Here is a 19,217-nt window from a genome sequence, read left to right as displayed (position 1 = left end):
ATTTAAAGGGGGGGGGGGGTGACCCAGTAAATAGGAACCACTTCTCCGAGGATAGAGGAGTCATCGATTAACGGCAACCTCTCTTGTTAATAAGTCCTTCTTGTTCTCCCTTTAAACCTCTCTGAGTGAAAGAGTCATAAATCTACCTAAATCGCTATTTGTAACATTCCCTCCCCGGCCGCCTTGGCGGTTACCATGACAACGAGATTCCTTTCCCACCCTACGTTCCATTCAAGTTCAGGCCGCAGCTCAGCCTCCCTCCTCACGTGACCAGTCTCCCGGCTTCAGCCGCCGCTTCCGGGTGGGTGTGGGCTTTACTCTCGTCCGGCCCTGAGGCGTTGAAAGGAAAGGGGGGGAGGGAGGAGGAGGAGGAAAGAAGGAGGTTCCCCCCAACATGGCGGCGCGCAGAGCGGGTGGCGGCAACGGTAACACGACCGGGAGTAGCGCTTGAACCCGAGCTGAAAGAGACGCCATGGAAAGCGAGGAAGAACAGCACATGACCACGCTGCTTTGCATGGGGTTCTCGGATGCAGCCGCCATCCGAAGGGCCCTCCGCTTGGCCAAGAACGACATCAACGAGGCCGTGGCGCTGCTCACCAACGAGCGGCCCGGTCTGCACTATGAGCCCATGGACAGCGGCGGCGGAGGCGGCGAGAACAGCGGACCGGGAGGCCCTCAGCAAAGCGGCGGCTCGCGCGGCGGAGGGGACGGCGACAGCAGCGGGGGCAGCGGCGGTGGTGGTGGTGGGAACGGCGGGGGCGGCACCACCGGCTTCGACCCACCCCCTGCCTACCATGAGGTGGTGGAAAACGAGGTAAAGAAGAGGTCGCTGGGGGAGTGGGGCTAACGGGGAGCCTGTGGGATCTATGCCGGAATGATTCGGTGACAGGCGTCCAGGCACGGCCCTCCCGCCGCGGTGCTCCAGGTGTTGACACAGCGGCCGCTCGGTTTTTACCGCTTTCTCTCTCTCGCAGGGCTGGAAAACGAGGCATTTATATACGGCATTGCTCGGGAATCCCTTCTTGAGAGTCCTAAGTTTTTCAATCAGAATAGACCTGGAAGGGACCTTGGAGGTCGTCTAGTCCAACCCCACCCCTGCTCAAGCCGGAGACTTGAGCATTTCATTTCAGATAGGTGGCTGCCCCCAGTCTTTTCTTAAAAACCTCTTTTTCTCCCTGAGCCCCCCCGCCTTGTTTGTTTGCTTTCTTTTCCCGCCCGGCCATTCGTAAGATACAAAAAGATTTCAATTTTGAGATGTTTCTGAATACCACATATGGGCGGGAGGGAAGCTTATTTCCCCTAATTCCTGACGACTCGATTTCCCCAATCGCAACTAAGCGGCCTGTCAGAGGACTGAAGGGAAGTATTAAACCGCTTGCTTGATTGCTAGTCTTGTGCATGTTGTCCTTGTTTGGCACGGAATCCTCGTAGCCTCAAGCTTAGGAAAAGAGGCTTCCGTGCAAAGTCCTGTTTGGGCTGTAATAGTGAAAGTTGATGAGTTGTGACTTCTCTTTGTCACCGGGTCGGTGCAGATCGAAACGTAGTTTCGGGTTGGTTTGTTTTTAAAGAAGAAGCTGGTATTGTATGTTGTTTTTCTTTGCTGTTGTTTAACCAAAGCACTTTCCTCCAATCCTACACCTGTTAATAATTCCAATGGCTTTGTTTCTATGCTGCTGTAATAATTTTTATTACACTGCCTTGTTTTTTTTAAAAAAAGTTGCTGGATTTTTGTGTTACAAATGGGACAGAAGGGGCAGAAGGAATTGCAGACCTGCATGATATTGGGCTCATAAAAAACCTGAATTATTCTGGTCTGTGAGAAAAATATTATGGCACCTGCAATTGTAGGTTAATACCAGCAAAACTGCCAAAAATGAGTTTGTGAGCTTTCAGATTTGTTTCTGAAAGAACCTCAGGTAGTATAAAAATATGGATATGAGGAAGAAACCTGAAGGCCCTCATATCTTTAAGTTATATGTGACCGAGAAACATGTTTAGATGAGATTATAAATTTGTGAATTAGCTTTTGATAAATACTGTAAAAACCTAGAATCTTAGAACAGCAAAAACAAAAATGTACTATTTAGACTGATGTCATATTTTTTCATTCTTTTTTGCCTAACTATAATTATTGGAATTTTGTTTAGAAAAAAACAGATTCTCTCATGTTTTCAGAAATATATGATCAGTCATTACTGCTTTGTCCTAAGGTATGATACCTTCAGGACTTACTAACCTACTGTCTCATCTAGTTTACAGTCTCCATCTTTTCAATGACTCATCATCCAAAAAATACCACTTGGTCCTCTTGGGCATAGTTTTGTGGCAAAAAGTTCAGATGAATCTGGATTTTTACATTACAGTTGCAAATTATTACAATCATTACGTGAGGTGACCACATGATTGTCTCACTTAACAGCCTGCATCTCTGCTCTCTCCAATGTGGTGGTTAAGCAAAGCACAGGATGCCCAAGTCCTGCAACGACTGGGATGGTGTGATGGGGGGATCGATAATGTACTTGTAATCAGTTGTAAGGGCAAATTACTGTGGGGTGCTGCGGTGACAGTAAATTTGAAGCAGTACTGCAAGTAACTTTTGGGATTGGTCCATTGTAACTTTGGCCACTAAGCAACTTACGTTAAGGACTACCTGCAGTCTTCCCCCCACAAACAGTGGAACATAAAATAGTGTTTTTTATCAGGGCAATCTGGTCTACCCAAATATGGGACTCAGCTATTGCTTCTGCTTTCCATACCCACTCCTGGTTTAGTGAAGGGGAAAAAGTTGTGATATGTCACATGCCAACTACTTGACGATGTGAATTTGACACCCCTGTTCTAGTCAATAAAAGGGTAAATACCTTTCTTACATGCCTTTGCAGCTTCCATCTATCTTGTATAACACTCCTATTTATCAAACATATCTGTTCCAATGAATGATGAATCTGTGAAAACTTGTTAAGTAAAATTTGATGAATAGTGCATCAGTTTATTAATGTACATTTTTTGCGTCTCCCTCAACATAAGTATATACACATCTTTTTTTTCCATTTCCAGTCTTGTTCCTTTTTGCTCAAAGTTATTGGCTCTTTGGCTATTTTTCCTGTTTAAGCAGATCAATGAGGATTGCCCTTTCTTATCCTTTCCAGTGTTTCATATGACTGTTGTCTGACATATCTTACATTCCAGTGAGTTCCTAAATATACAGTGTTGTAAGAAATTTTGTGAACTCTAGAATTTTGTATAACTTGCAATACTACAACTGAATATGTGATCTGAACTTTTTACTAACAAAGAGATACTGGTTAAATAAAAAACACACAAAACTCACGTGTTTATTGATCTCATTGAGCCAACAATATCTACCATCTTTATTAGAAAAGGATACAAAATTTTGAATTTAGTAATTGAAAAATTGCTTCAACTCATGTTAATCTTTGCCTGTCTTTCATATACTGCCTGGATGGCAATTGGGACTGCCAGAATTGCCATCATAATTTGATGCAGTCACATGATATTGGACCTTTCAACTGCATTCTTAGTGATGGAGTTCTTGGTCCCAATTGCCATTATTAAATGAGGACTATTTGTAATAAATTCCAATCATAAAATCACATTAATACACTGCGCTGAACCTCCTGGCCCAAATACCTGAGGAACCAGCCAGGGCTTCAGAGCTTTATGAAAAGCCAACAGAGCTCTGGGTGGCTTCTGTTCTCCAATGCAGCCACTATAACAGAGAAGGCTCCTGGATCCAACAAAATGATGTCATTTAGGGGAGGGGACCTGGAGCATGCCCTCTCTGCTAGATCTGGTGAATGAGCAAAAACAATGGGAGAAAGGTGGTTCCCTCAAGTTGCCTGGCCTTTTGCCACATAGAGGTTTATGGGTAACAACCAGCAAATTAAATTGTACCTAACAGCCTACTAGGAAGCCAGTGCAGCTCATGGAGCAGCGGTGTTACAGGAATGTAACAATGCCAAAAACTTCCCATGCCGCTGCATTCTGGACCAGCTACAGCTTCCAAATGCTCTTTAAGAGCAACCCCTAGAGAGCACATTACAGTCATCGAAACAAAAGGTGAGTAATTCATGAATTAACACGAACAAGGGCTCTAGTTCAGAAATGAGCTGTGAGTTCAGGAGAACTCCAAATTTTACACCAATTTTGACTGGGACCTTATGCCAACAGCTAACCAGTGTTTTCATGTAGATGTTAAATATCAGTACTGAACTGGAACTGGCCCTGAAGAAAGAAAAGAGAATCACTGTAATTTGGTGCCTTCCAATCCCCTAGATCAGGCCAGAAGGATAACATGATCCAAGGCCACTGAGAGATCATGGAGGTCTAGGATGGATACATTAACTCCATCCCAAGTCCACCAGAGTAATCCACAAACATAATCAATGCCATCTCAGTGCTATAAATCCTGAACCTGTCTAAAATCAATTGATTGATTGTATTCCATGTGTTTTTATCTCCCACAACTAGATAGTTATTTGACACATGGCAAACAAGGCTAGGGAGGCTATAAAGTCCCGGCAGCCAACGTTTTCTAATCCATTTGTTGCACCGGTATACCACAAGAGGACAAACTAACTTCACACCAACTGGCCTGCAGTGTTCTCAACGGAAGTTGGCTCATCTGGGACTTTCCTCGGCCAATTGTGTCCAGGCAAATCTGGCAGTAGTTCCAGCTCCCCACACAGAATGCAGCCAGCAGTTTCCCACCACCAAAATGGCAGTACCTATCTATCTACTTGCAAACAATGCTTTCAAACTGCTAAGTGGGCAGTAGTTAGGGACAAGAGACAGGAGCTCACCCTTTCCTGCAGAGCTGGATTTGAACAACCAAAGTGCTGGCAATTGCTCAGCACATTCAGCGTCATTAAGCCTCTGCACCACCACATCCCCTACTAGATATGTCTATCCCGACTAAAAAGGGTCCACATAATCTTTTTTCGAGACCCTCTGGAACTATAAGACAGCAATCTTCCCTAAAAAGGAAAGGTTGGAGCCTTAGGAAAAATTATCTAGATCTATTGAATCAAGTGATGGACTCTTAAGGATATATAATTCTAAATTAGCAGTAGTTATATAATTCTAAACTTCCATATTACCACTATATTGTCTGACTGTAAATGTTTCTGTTACTCTTCCGCCAAATGATTTCAGTGTAGTTTTTCCTACATTTTACCATATTGGCCTCTATTAATTCCTTTCTATGGTTGTTTTTAAATTGTTCTACCTTATAGTAATTTTTCCTGTGATTTCTCTGACCATGTTAAAAACATGCTTACTTAAACTTTGCTGATAGCCTTGATCAAAATATCTTCTTTTTTTTTCTTTTTTTTTTTTGCTTCTCATTAGAAATCTGTGTTCGGTGATAGTAAGCGTTTCTTGTTGCCCAAGAGACTCTTAACTTTTGCCGTGTTTCATTTCATTTCATTTATTCGCTAACATGGTAGCTTGTTCTGAAATCCTTGGGGATATTTTGCTCTTTGAAATTTTGTAGTGTGTGTGTTTCAGTGCTCAGAATGTCTCTTACCATTTCCCATAGCTCCTTGGGTTTTCTTTCAAATAACTGTAATTTCCTTACAATGCTTTTGTCTTCCGATTTGTATGTCTTCCAGCTCAAATCTTTCTGCTAAATTTACTCTCTTTAGCTTTCGAAGCCTAATTCACTGCAAATAAACTGAACATTGTTGGTACCTGGAAGCGTGGTGTCTCATTTGATTGCACCCCTCATTTGCTCTTTCCTGTTATGTAATCAGTTTGTTCAAATGTCCCTTGTAGTGATGTCCAAGTGTAGAGTCTATGTCACTTGAAGCAGGTGTAAGTAATAAAAGAATTTTCTTTGAAAATTTTTGTTACCTGCATCCTGTATAATTTGGTTTGCCTAGTGTAATGTTTCCAGTTATTTTAATTCCTCTGTTCTAATCACCTATTACATGTTACAAATATTACATGTATCTCGTCTTGTAGTTTGTCGTAGAATATTTAAGTATCTCCATCAATGCATTTGTGGTTCTGGTATTAACTGGATGGCCACTGGTTTTGATAGTTATGATCCTGTTTACTGGGCATAAATGAGCGTATATTTAGCAAGGTTAGTTTTGAATATCCTTGCTACTCCATTTCTTCATATGGTCAGACACTGAATAGCGCAATGTAATCATCTGACCCCACCAAAGTTTATTTCTTCCTAAAATATCAATTTTAAATTCTTTAATTTCTATTTGTCAGGTTCAAGTCTTAAGTAAGAGATTCCACCTTGCAATTGTTAGGAGCCTTGTAAAATTAAGTCTCTTTTATCGGTATTGACACCATCAATGAGATTTTTATTTGTGATTTTGGTCTGACCATATTGTCACTTCTAGTTATTACTTTTACTCATTACTGCACTTTCATTCACCACATCACTCTTACTGTAACTTTCACTACTGTCACTACTTTTACATATCAAAGTTTGATGTTATTTTTTTATAACTAGTTGTGGCCACAAATGTTTTGCAGATTTTTACCTTGTATACCAGTTACAACCTCTTCTGGAATAATAGGCATATCACTTATTATTTGGTCACCTGGATTGGACTATTGTGCAGTGTGGGTCTGCCCTTGTAAAGCATATATAAGTTGCAACAGATCCAGAATGCCGCTGTATTTTATTTAGCAACTATTCTTCAGATAACAGCCATTTCATTGCAAACAATGTTGTTTTTCTCAAGGAGCTCCCAATTATTTAGAAGTAATTAGAGACATTCCAAATTAAAACTTCTTACAAAAATGATTATTGCTATAATAGCCTATATAGAGATGATATATACATTGTATTTAATAGGACAATGCATGCTTCAAAAATGAATTGAGCAAGTGTGTCAAAATTCACATGAGTGCAGCACTTCTCTGCTCTTTATTAAAGCAATCCACCTTTATTCAGGCTTTTCTTTAAAATTTATAAGACTTTTTTCAGGCTTGCAGAGACTCCTTTAATGAAGACTGAAGAGATGCTTTGGTTGTATGAAGTCTAATACTTTTAATGAATCACTTTCAAAGTGCGTATAACCCTAGATTTGATTATGAGAAACATTTCAGTAGCACCTTGTCTGCTATGTAAAAAATGAAGCACAATAGAAATATACTCTGCTTTTAGCCATTATCTTAGATCAAGGGTCTTCAAACTTGACAGCTTTAAGACTTGTGGACTTCAACTCCCAGAATTCCTGAGCTAACATGACTAGAGAAGAAATTCTGGGAATTGAAGTCCATAAGTCTTAAAGCTGTCAAGTTTGAAGACCCCGTCTTAGATCAAGCAGAATATACAGAAACCTAGAGCAAGACCTGTTTTAATTGAGGCACTAATTGACATTAGAAATAACACTTCCCTCCCCAATATATTTTGAAGAAAAACAAGCAAGAGTTTAGATTTTTGCTGCATCTTAAGATGTTCTGTCCTTATCTGTGCTTCTCACATTGCCCTGTGGGCACGAACTCTTCCCGAAGCGCAAAAGCAAGGATGGCGCTTTCTCAGCTTTGAGCGGCGTTGCTGCTCTCCCACCCCCTCCACTCGTTTCCACGTGCGGCGAAGTTTCTGCCACTGTGGCGGGTGGAGGGGGGTGGAAGGGGGTGAGGGATGGGGGCAATCACAATGTGTTCTTCCTTACTACTGAAGTGCAATATGAATATTGTATTATTTAATACTCCCTCTGTCATTTGCTTGTTATGTTTTCCTAGTTTCCTGCTCTATACTTCTTGATGTGTATTTTAGAAACAGGAACCATTAGCAAAAAGTATAACAGTTATAAATGACACAGTGACCTGACACTGGGAAAGAAAACCTATGACTAGCAGTCACAGGTTTTGAAACTTGTCCAAGTACACAGTGATTTTAAATAGCCCGTTCAGTGAGTAGCCAATGTGCAATGAATCGTCCCCCCCACCTTTTTGGGAGCGGGTGTCTTTTTCAGATATTGGAGATTTCATTGCAGTTTTATTGCTCTATTGTTAAACCCATACTTGACACTACTTTGTACACCTAGTCCTCAACTTCAAACCACAACTGCGACCAGAATTTCTATTGGTAAACAAGGCAGTTGTTAAGCGAGTTGCACCCAATTGTATAACATTTTTTGCCATGGTTAAGTATATCATTGCAGTTGTTAAGTGAGTCACATGGTTCTTAAGTGAATCTGGCTTCCCTCCTTTTGTTTACTTGTTTGAAATCAACTGGGAAAGTCACAAATAGTCTCAATTGAGCAAAAGTAAAAAAATAAAGATATTGTGTTTGGGGAGGAGATCTATTGAATTCCAGTAGAAAAAAGTTTTAAGATTTTTCTAGTTTGTTATTTAAATGTTTTGGAAATAATTTGGTAGTCCTCAACTTACAATCACAATTGAGCTCAATATTTCTGTTGTTAAGTGAAACATTTGTTATGTGAATTTTGCCCCATTTTACGACCTTTCTTGCCCCAATTGTCAAATGAATCACAAATTATTAAGTTAGTAACATGGTTATTAAGTGAGTCTGACTTTCCCATTGCTTGTCAGAAGGTGGCAAAAGGTGATCACGTAGCCCTGGGACATTGTAATTGTCATAAATATGAACCAGTTATAAAGCATGTGCATTTTGATCACATTACAGTGGGGATGCTGCAACAGTTATAAGTGTGAGAAAAGTCTTAAGTCGCTTTTTTCAGGGCTGTTGTAACTTTGAACGGTCACTAAATAAACTGGTGTAAGTCGAGGACTACATCTAGTGAATAAGTTGGACAGCAGAAAAAAGAAGTGGAAAAAATATGCAATTCCCATAGGATACATTAGTTGAAAACAAAACTAGGAAGTTTTGTTTTTGTAACGCATTGTTGCTTTCCTTGATGTCTGTAATTCCTATATCTGCACCTGATACAGAAATGGGCATCCTTTATGTAATCAGAATAGAGAGTCTGCCTTTACTTCTCCAGTGTGGAATTTAAGGATCAATTTTGTATTTGTAGCAGTTCCTAATTATAAATGCCTTTAATACTTTGATCTCCATTTTGAGACTATCAATAAGATCTGTGGCTAGAAAACCTGGCTTGATGGTTGGATTCCTCTGCTTCTTTACCCATACATTGCTTTATACATCTTATGCCAAGCAGTTTTACCTTCAACTCCCAGTATGGATTAAGAGAGATATAGCCCAATGTGTATGGAAGGGCATTTTATTAAACTGGAAGAGAGAAAAGCTCACATGGCCTTTGAGTTAAACTTAGTGAAGATCTCCAATTTTAACTTTGTGTTTTATATGAATGATTTATAAATTAATTGAAGCTCTGTAGCAGCAACTTTTTACTACAGAGCTTTAAATGCTTGTTAAAGCTTACATAATAAATTAAGTCAACCCTTCTTTCAGTTTATTCTTTATTGGAAAAATGAATTACACCAATTATTTACAATATGTTTTAATTATAATCTATGTACTTAATTTTCTAGCAAATAAAGTTTAAGATATTATTGTATACTAAGTTCACTTAGGCTGGATTTGTTTATCTTATTTGTGCCAACATGCAGATACATTAAGGAGTCTTGCTTCTGGACAGAAATAATATATCTTGCTTCTTTCTACTTTAGTGTTGCTTTCCTTTTCTGGTTGCTTTTTTCTCCCAGCTTGAATACTTTACATGTATTTTTAGTATATAATATCTATCAAAAATGTATGTGAATGGACGACATACAATATAAATGGCATATATAGTATATATTATAGAAAGATACAAGTGTAACTCACAGGTTCCTGTAGAATATATTAAAGTTTTGACTGGTTTAGCATCTGTAAAACCTCTGTCTTTAGCGGGAAATGTCAGGAAAGTTGGAAAAATACTGGTGGTTCTCACTTAAGGACCATTTGTATAGTAGCCCTTCAAATTTATTTATATGAAAGTTTACAATTACAAAAATTAAAAAACTAATAAAGAATAAGCAGGTTAAAAGATAGAAAGTGCAAAAAGTTAAAAAAATGAAAGAAAAAATAAGAATATACTAAAAAAAAGTAAAATATATAAAGTGACTTCCAACTTCATTAGTAACTTATTACTTTCTTTGAAAATACAATAAAAAAATCTCTTTTTCCAATATCTTATTTCTTATCTACAAATAAATTCTTAAAATTTCCCATCATTCAGTCCAGGCAGAAAAAGTCAATTTAAGTGTTCTCAGAAATAACATATATTATAACATAAACCTTGGTTTGTCTTCCTGTTACTTTTGGCAAAGTAACTTATCACTTTCTCTGAAAACACAAGTATCTTCTTCTCATATTTCATCTTTTATCTATAAACAGATCTTTAGAGTCCTCAAAGTCAAATGGCTGCGATTCAGGCAACTGGATCATTATGATGTTGCAGCTTTCCTCAGTCACGTGTTTGCCATTTGTGATCTTCATTGCTGGCTTCCCAGCAGAGTCAACAGGAAGCTGCCAAGAGGTCACAAACGGCAACCATGTGATATGACGCTTGATGACATTGCAAGATTCACTTAACAATGGCAACCAGAAATGTTGGAACTGTCGCCACTAAGCAGCACATCATTTGACAGCACACTTTATGACCGTGTCACTAAGCAATGGAAATTCCAGTCCCAATTGCCATTACTAACCAAGAGCAATTTATATCCCTTAGAAGGCCATTATAGTAACTGCTCGATTATCCATCCTTGCTTACTGTACAAGCAAAACTAGATACAGTAGGAGAAATTGCATGATAAGGAAGGTGCTTGAGACCTGATGAAAAGAGTATCTCTGAATGGATAATCCTTTTTGCCTTTTTTTTTTAGCAAAACTGTTTGACTGTACATTGGCTCCTGATAAGCATGATCATCTGGTTTCATAAATTATCAGTGTAACAATTATATGTTACTTTTATATGTGTTCTCTTTAAGTATTCTGAATTAATTGAATTAATGTTGCCCATATTCTCTTTAAGGTTTGTTTTGTTTTTATAATTTTGAGGAAAAAATATGTATAGAAACTATTTGTAATTTCTAACATATATGAATATAATTGTTTTTTAAAACACAGTATGGTTCATCTGTACTACAGTGTACGCACATACTAGATTCAATAATAGTTCTCCCAATTTGGGGTGCCTTTTGATTTTCTTGCGACGTATAGAAATAGCAAGTTGACAGAGCAAGTGAATTCAGGTTTCTACTTATAATGAAAACTTTGCCGTAATTAGTAAATCAATTTTTTAAGTACAGAATTGGCATGTTGCTATTTATGTCTTCTGTTAGCTATAACTCACATATAGCTTTTTTTCTCATCAGAAGAATGATGAAAATGGGAACTGCTCTGGAGAAGGTATAGAGTTTCCTACAACAAATCTTTATGAATTGGAGAGCAGAGTATTAACAGATCACTGGTCCATACCATATAAGCGGGAAGAGTCTCTTGGCAAATGTTTAATTACATCAACGTATCTTGTAAGGCTAGGTAAGTTACCATTTTCTTTTTTTAAAAAAACCTTAAAATACTTCATTTTCTACTAATACTAATAAAAATAATATTCAATTGCTGTATTGCTGGTAAAAAATAAACCTTTAGTATTTTAAAATCACAGTTAATTTTCTTTGTTCCTTTTTCCTTTTTTTCTACTTTGGGGTATTTTAATTCTTGTTAAAACATGTTTTTATCTCTTTTTTCCCTTCTATTAACATTTCTTTAACATGCATACATACGCATGTATACTAAATAATACAAAAGAGACTAATCATAAGTAGTCATGTTAAGATCAAAGCGCTTTATGTAACATATAATTTGATGTGTGTTTTAATGTTTTTTTAGTTATACTAAACTTTGAATGAAAATGCCAAATTTATGCTTGCAATATTGACATACTAAATTGTAATTAATATGGTAGAATACTTTTCTGTTTTCCCCAATACTTTTCTGTCTTCCCAATAATAGAATGTTAATAATATTTAATCACATTATGTAAACATCTCTGTTGAAACATTGCGATCTATCATGTTTTATAACAACATAATAAAAAAGAAAGAAAACACAAAAACACTTTGACTATTTGTGTTCCATTTATGTGTTATTATAATTTTATGTTTTTTTATCTTTTTAACATGGAAACTTTTTAATTATAAAGTAATTTAGTCTATAATACAGATAGATTTTCTTTTATTTAACTAATAGTAATTTTTCACCTAAACATGCTTGAAATATAATTGCAAACTACAATATGTGACATAAACACTGGCTAGCGAGAATGGATGCATATTTTGCACTCCTTTGTATATATCCAGAGGTAATGATTTTACGCTGGTTGGGAAGATAAAAACTGCAGCATTGGTTATCAATGGACTTTGCTGGGTATTTTTAATTATGAAAGACAAATTCTCAAATTATGAAGTAGCTAAACCATTTCCTAGTTATGTGAGCATGATATATAGAAAGGGAGTCAAACAGATGCAGTGGGCCAATTCATATATGTTCATATATAAACTTCATAAAGTTGGTGCGATGATAAACATACATACAAGATGTAGTTGAAGAAATGTACTGGATAGTCAAACATAATGTGAATATGGAAACATAATTCTGCCTTTTTTTGCTTAGAATAAATCAGAGAATGAACTCTCTAGGCAGAAATTAGAATCCTGTTGTGCTAAAATTGACTAACCAACCACCTGTTGTACTTTAGAAGCTCCACCTGCTAATGGATAGACCTAGCAGGTATGAAGCAGCATATTTGCCATTTAGCCCATCCTTCTGGCATAGACTGTGACATGCTACATGCAAATAAGTATTCCCCTTCAACACAGCTTTATCTATCTGTTATTGACTATGTTCACATAACAATAAATCTGCATTTTTGAGAATTCGCTTATCCAGATTCCAAGTAAGCATAGAGTTCATGATGAGGCTTCTATTTTATTTCTTCTGCCATCAGGAATGGCTAAATCATCAAGCATGGCTCTATGGTTTGTTTAGCAATATGAATCAACTAGTATTCTTTGTTGGTTTCTCTTCCGAATTATTAAATCAAGAACAAAACCTAGATTTGGCTAGATTTCCCCAGGGGAAACTGAACAAAATGTCAGCATATATCATCATACAGCAGACTAAACAGGTAGAAGACTATACAGGTGGGATCTGATTTTACAAGCAGTGGAAATCATTGAACCAGGAGATGTGTGCTGAGTTGCCACTTAAGAATACAGTAGTTCTTGTGGATGCTGAGTGAAAATATTTTGTTTAAAAATAGGACTACTGTAGTTGTGTTCAACTGCTAAACCCAAGTTCTGTACCCCTGAAAGTTAACATGTACTGGTATATAGTAAGTACTGGATGATATATGACATTGCAGAACTCAAATTTCAAAGAACAATTTTACTTATTTGTATGTATATGACAGCATGGTGAATACTGAATACTGTATGTAGTTTGTTCAGAAAATACTTGAATATTTTTCTAAATTGGAGGAATGGGGGAAGTAATGCCAATAGGCAAATGTGCAACTGGATGTAAAATAGTAGTGGATAGGGGATACATTTTAAAGTTATTCCAAAGATTAGTCTTTAACCCTTTTTTAACAGCATTTTTTCTCTATCTCTTTTCCCTTTCTTTGCCCAGTTCTTCCTCTTGGTTCATCAATCAATCAATCAGAATAGAGCTGGAAGTGACTTTGGAGGTCTTTCTAGTCCAATCCCCTGCTCAAGCAGGAGACCCTATACCAGGGGTAGGGAAACTTGGCTCTTTTATCACTTATGGACTTCAACTCTCAGAATTCCTGAGTGAGCCATAAAAGGTTCCCCATCCCTGGTCTGCTGGTTTTTCAGTTGTAGGGGAAATCAATTTTTGACTTGAATGCGACTGTTTAATATACAAATGCAGGAATATGTCCTACCTTTGTATATGTCCTACATTTGTGTCCTACATTTGTATATTAAACAGTCCCATTCAAGTCAAAAATTGATTTCCCCTACAACTGAAAAACCAGTAGGCCAGGGATGGGGAACTTTTTATGGCTCACTCAGGAATTCTGGGAGTTGAAGTCCATAAGTGATAAAAGAGCCAAGTTTCCCTATCCCTGCCCTATACCATTTCAGATAGGTGGCTGTCCAGTCTTTTCTTAAAAACCTCCAATGGTGAAACACCTACAACTTCTGAAGGCAAGCTGTTCCACTGATTAGGACTTTTCCATTGTCCTCACTCTTAGGAAGTTTCTCCTTAATTCCAGGTTGCTTCTCTCCTTGATTAGTTTCCACCCATTGTTTCTTGTCTTGCCTTCTGGTGCTTTGGAAAATGACACCCTCCTTTTTTTGGCAGCCCCTCAGATACTGGAATACTGCTATCATGTCGCCCCAGTCTTTTTCTCTAGACTGGCCATACCCAATTCTTGCAACGGTTCTTCATTTTAATAAAAACCCTAACTTTTTCCAAAGTCTAAACCTCTCCATTTCTCTTTTTACTTTACATCTTTCTCTCCTCCCCACTCCTCCGTTTCCCCCCCACCCCATGAGACAAATATTTATACGTCTGAATAATATCAATTTCTGAGTGTGGTGTGTATATGAGGGAGAGAGAATGTTTTTTGTAAATGAGATAGGGAATTATTTATAAATGGATAGTTAATTTTGCAAACATCACATTCACTTATTTTTTGTCATGTAAATAGGCAGATGTTGCTATCGGTACACATGTAATGATATATGCACACATATATTGGGAGGGGCAGAACTCTGCAGAAGAAACTGGGCATGCACTGGGTTCTGGGTGTTTGTGGTTTGTTGTTTTTTTCTATCTAAATTTAGGTACCGGTAAATATAATCATTGTCTTGTGGTATATCATTATCTAAACTTTTTTCTCTTTTGGTAAATATGGTATATCATTATCTTGGGATTTAACTATAAAATAAAATACATAAATTATCTCAGTGATTCAAAATTTCAAATGTTTTGATCTAGGTTCTCTTTTAAATCTCTTTGTTATTCCACCTTATTTTCTGTTTCAGTGCTTTAAAATTGAAATGAATGAACTGAGCAACAATTTACATTCATTCAGATTTGGAATATTTCTGCAGCAACTCAACTGGCACCAAATATATTAAATTTTTAAAATAATCATTAGCACTCTGCTATGTTCTAGAAACATACCATATTTATTTCATCCATATTTCTTTATTAAAATATAACTTTTTAGTTATTTTTTATTCTTACATTTCTTAGTCATAGAGTAGTTTGAATTCTAACTTTTTTCTTTCTTTTGTAAATAAGGACTTTCTGATTCTGATGAAAATTGCAGGAGATTTATGGAGAGATGTATGCCTGAAGCTTTTAAAAAGGTAAGTGTAAAAATAAAAATCAAATTTGAATTGCTATAGCTGAAATTGGAGATAGTCAAAACTGAATTGCTTTCATTCTGGTAATAGTGTTGGATGAAAAAACACACGTCTTTTCTAGTTTGAGGATTTATTTAAGATTTTGTTTTCACTTAACCTGCTATTAATAAAAATAATCTTTTTTAAGATCAGAAAGATGCAATTTAAATGTCAAAGGTAGTAAAATCACTTTCGAATTCTTTTCTAGTAGTACCTTCAGTTGCTGACAGTTACATGAAAATAGCCTAGTTGCTCTATTTATTACTAGACAGCGCATGGCCTTTTAGGTCATTGTTTTAGATATATTTCCTTATCTAAGCAGAGAAACAAAACGTGATTGACCATGGGTGGACAAAAATCAGGAATGGGAACTGCTTCTGTCAGCTTCCCCATAGAATTTCCTTGTGGGGAATTAACAGTGACATTGGAAATCTTCCTCTCTCCCTTCTCCCTTTGCTCCTTGTCCCTGCCACCTTGTCTTTTTTATTTAATTTATTAAATTTGTTTGCTGTTTGCCCCTCTCCCTGTCTCCCTTCCTGCATGTCCTTCTCTCCCTTCCTTCCCTTCCCAGCAGGCTGCTGGTAGGTGGGAGAAGAAGAGGGGGATTGCACAAATGGCTGGGAAGTATCAGGGAACATTGCAAATGATCACATGAGCACGGCAGTAGTACTGAAGCAGCTACATCTTCCCAAATTTCATTTCCTCTGAATTCATGGATGATGGCTTTTGGACATATCCTGTAATTTAGCCCATTTGAGAGACCTTGGTTGAAAACCTGTTGAACTACGATGCATGATTTCACACAGTTAAAGGTCACGGCAGTGAGGATTTTGATAATATACAGAAAGATTTTGTGTTAATATAGACTCTGCTTCTTTACAGCTGCTGACATCAAGTGCAGTTCATAAATGGGGTACCGAAATCCATGAGGGAATCTACAATATGTTGATGTTATTAGTAGATCTGGCTGCAGAGAGAGTGAAACAAGATCCTATTCCTGTTGGACTTCTATCTGTACTTACAATGGTATTGTAACTACTACATCTCTCTGAGGCTGCTCAGCCTGCAAATGTTAGTGCTTTACATTAAGGGGCCAAGTGAGACATCGTATGAAATTGTGTAAAGTAAACTTTTAACTGTGGTTTAATGTGATTTCTAAATTAACAGATTTGATCTACCCAAATGATATAATCAGAAATAATGGCTTCAAGTGGCTAAACCTGTTACTTTGACTTATAGTAACTGATATGCCATGTTCTTTAAATTGACACCCCCTGATTCTATCCTTAATGTCTTCCAAGACTGCACATTTGCAATTGTGATTTGCTTTCTAAACAGTAGTCAGGATAATTGATTGCTCAGCAAGATGTCCAGATCAATGCACTGACATTTCTCCTGCATATTAGATTATTTATTTGTTTTGTTTGCAGTCCAAAATGAAGACACAGAATTAAAAAATACAGCATAGTATGCTGAAGATTAGATTTTTAAAATTGGTATTCAAATATGTATGACTGCTTCCAAGTTGCAGTGGACAGATTCACAGATATAGAATATTTTGATAGTATACATTAATAGATATTTGTTGCTTCCAAGCCTTCTTTGCAGATATACTATGATGGTGATTATTAGTGTTTTGAAAAAAGACAAATTTATGCTATTGCGCTATTTTTAGATAGCTTTTCAAAAATAATTATAGTTACCTATTCTGCAATGCTACTGTAAGATATACTTAGATAAAGAACTTTGATTTTTAAAGGGAAGTCTTGCATAAAAGTTTAATAATACTCAGATTTCTATGCATAGCATTTTAACATTTGAGATGAACATGATATAATGTACATAGTTACATACGCAAAAGTAAACAACCCATAGCCACATAGTCTTTAGCTTTTTGGTCCCAGAGCACTTCTCCCATGCTACAAGAAGCTGTACAAATTTGGCGTCAGGGTTATTTTTAAGTTATCTGCTACTTTGCTATTTTGATTTTAAAAAAACCCTGCAATGTAAGATCATCATTTTCATCTTGAACTATCTCCACTTCCCCCCAAAGGCTAACTTTTTACATCATTGTTTTCCCGATTATATCACTATGTCCCAACCCCCAGTGTGCACATTTCCCTTTACATTAAAAACACGAAAAGATTCATTTTATTTCACAATACTATTTGCTAATAAAATTTAAGCTTGATTAACAGAGCAATATCAGTATATAGATTTTTCAGTCCTTGCCAAATTCTTGTTTTTTTAAAAAAATGAGTGGTTAACGGATCCATTTGTCCTGTCAACAAAATGGAGGCAAATGTTTTATTGAGAAACACAGAGAGAAAGAGAGAGACAGAGAGATAGACAGACAGAGAAAGAGAGAGAAATAACTTTCTTATTGGAATGATGTTCTGTTTCTACTAGACTACTAAAACAGTTTAATAGTTTAGTTTTAGATTATCCAGCCCTACATTTACCTCTCTTGAGTAACAGATACAGAAGTCTTTCCTTCTAATGTATCTTTCTTATAGAAAGACATAGGGATGTGTCCAATTCCATTTCCTTCTTTCCTTCCTTCTACCTATCTACCTACCTACCTATCGGATAATTTTGATTCACCCCAGGCTTCAAAGTTTGGTAGATGTGTAGTTTTCTTACTCATGTTCACTGAGGCAGTCTTTGTTCACTATGCTGTTTATATATCTCAGAGTACAGATATATAGCTGAATATAAATGTTCAGTTTGTTATTTAACTAAATTAGCATAGTTATTTGCCAACAGTATTGCAGCTCATGCTTAGTGCCATACAGCCCCGTGTTTAGTCTAAACTCTCCAATTTTTTTTTAAAGCTAGCAAATGAAAAAAAATGTGTAGAATTGCTGTCTAACAGTACTTATATTGATAAATAATGTATGCTGGTATAAAATATTTTCCTATATGCTTTTCTATGTTCAATATATTCAAGATTTTACTATTAAAAAGTTAAACATAAAAATAATACTAATAGAGTATGATAAAATGATCTTAACAAATTGTTGTAAAATGCATTAAAACTTTGAGATCTTAAAACACATATTCTGTTAATTGACTTTAATATTAGTTCACTATGTTGACTGGGATTTTGTTTTTCATATTCTTTTATTTTGTTAAGGCTTTTAATCCTGACAATGAGTATCATTTCAAAAACCGAATGAAAATGTGCCAAAGGAACTGGACAGAGATATTTGGGGAAGGGAATCTATATGCTGTTTCTCCTATTACTGCTTTCCAAAAGGTAAATATAAAATATATGGTTATTTAACAGGCAGCGTTATATGCATATTGTTTGAGATATGTATTGCAACATTTTTTAATATATTTTAACAATGCAGCAGATTTTTGTAGTCTTTTCTAGGTTACATTTGTATAGTATTTTTCAACAAAATAAACCATATTCATGAGGTATCAAGTTATATTTAATAACTTGAAACAATTTATTTAGTGACCATTCAGAGTTACAGTGGTCTGAAAAAAGTGACATGGTCATTTTTCACATGACCTTTGCAGCATCCCCATGGTCACATGATCAAAATCCAGGCATTTGGCAACTTCTATTTATGACAGGTTGCAATGTCCTTGAATCATGTGATTACTTTTTGTGACCTTCTGACAAGCAAAGTCAACAGAGAAGCCACATTACAACCATGTCACTAACTTAACAACTGCAGTGATTCACTTAACAATTGTGACAGGAAAGATCATAAAATGGGAGAAAATTCACTTAACAAATGTCTCATTTAGCAACAGAAATTGTGATCATATATTGAGGAGTACCTGTAATGACAATACTGTACCAATGCAATCCATTATCATATATTTTTTTAATA

General features: G+C 36.6%; 1 protein-coding gene across 2 annotated transcripts in view; it reads left to right on the top strand.

Annotated features, from left to right (window-relative positions):
* The first annotated feature begins 355 nt into the window (after positions 1-355).
* USP24 (ubiquitin specific peptidase 24) overlaps positions 356-19,217 on the top strand; it is an 88,299-nt gene continuing 69,437 nt past the window's right edge. For both annotated transcript variants that reach the window (XM_026665931.2, XM_026665932.2), the window contains exons 1-5: positions 356-814; positions 11,302-11,467; positions 15,263-15,330; positions 16,249-16,392; positions 18,503-18,625. In XM_026665931.2, coding sequence (XP_026521716.1) covers positions 473-814; positions 11,302-11,467; positions 15,263-15,330; positions 16,249-16,392; positions 18,503-18,625 — 843 coding nt within the window. In that variant the 5' untranslated portion in view covers positions 356-472. The remainder of the gene's footprint in view (positions 815-11,301; positions 11,468-15,262; positions 15,331-16,248; positions 16,393-18,502; positions 18,626-19,217) is intronic.

The sequence above is a fragment of the Notechis scutatus genome, chromosome 3 (genome assembly GCF_049901735.1).
Source record: "Notechis scutatus isolate UNSWTSFEM ecotype Mainland chromosome 3, rNotScu1.2, whole genome shotgun sequence".
Taxonomy (NCBI): Eukaryota; Metazoa; Chordata; class Lepidosauria; order Squamata; family Elapidae; genus Notechis; species Notechis scutatus.
Note: the sequence above shows the minus strand (reverse complement) of the source record. Positions and strands in the feature narration are given on the sequence as shown.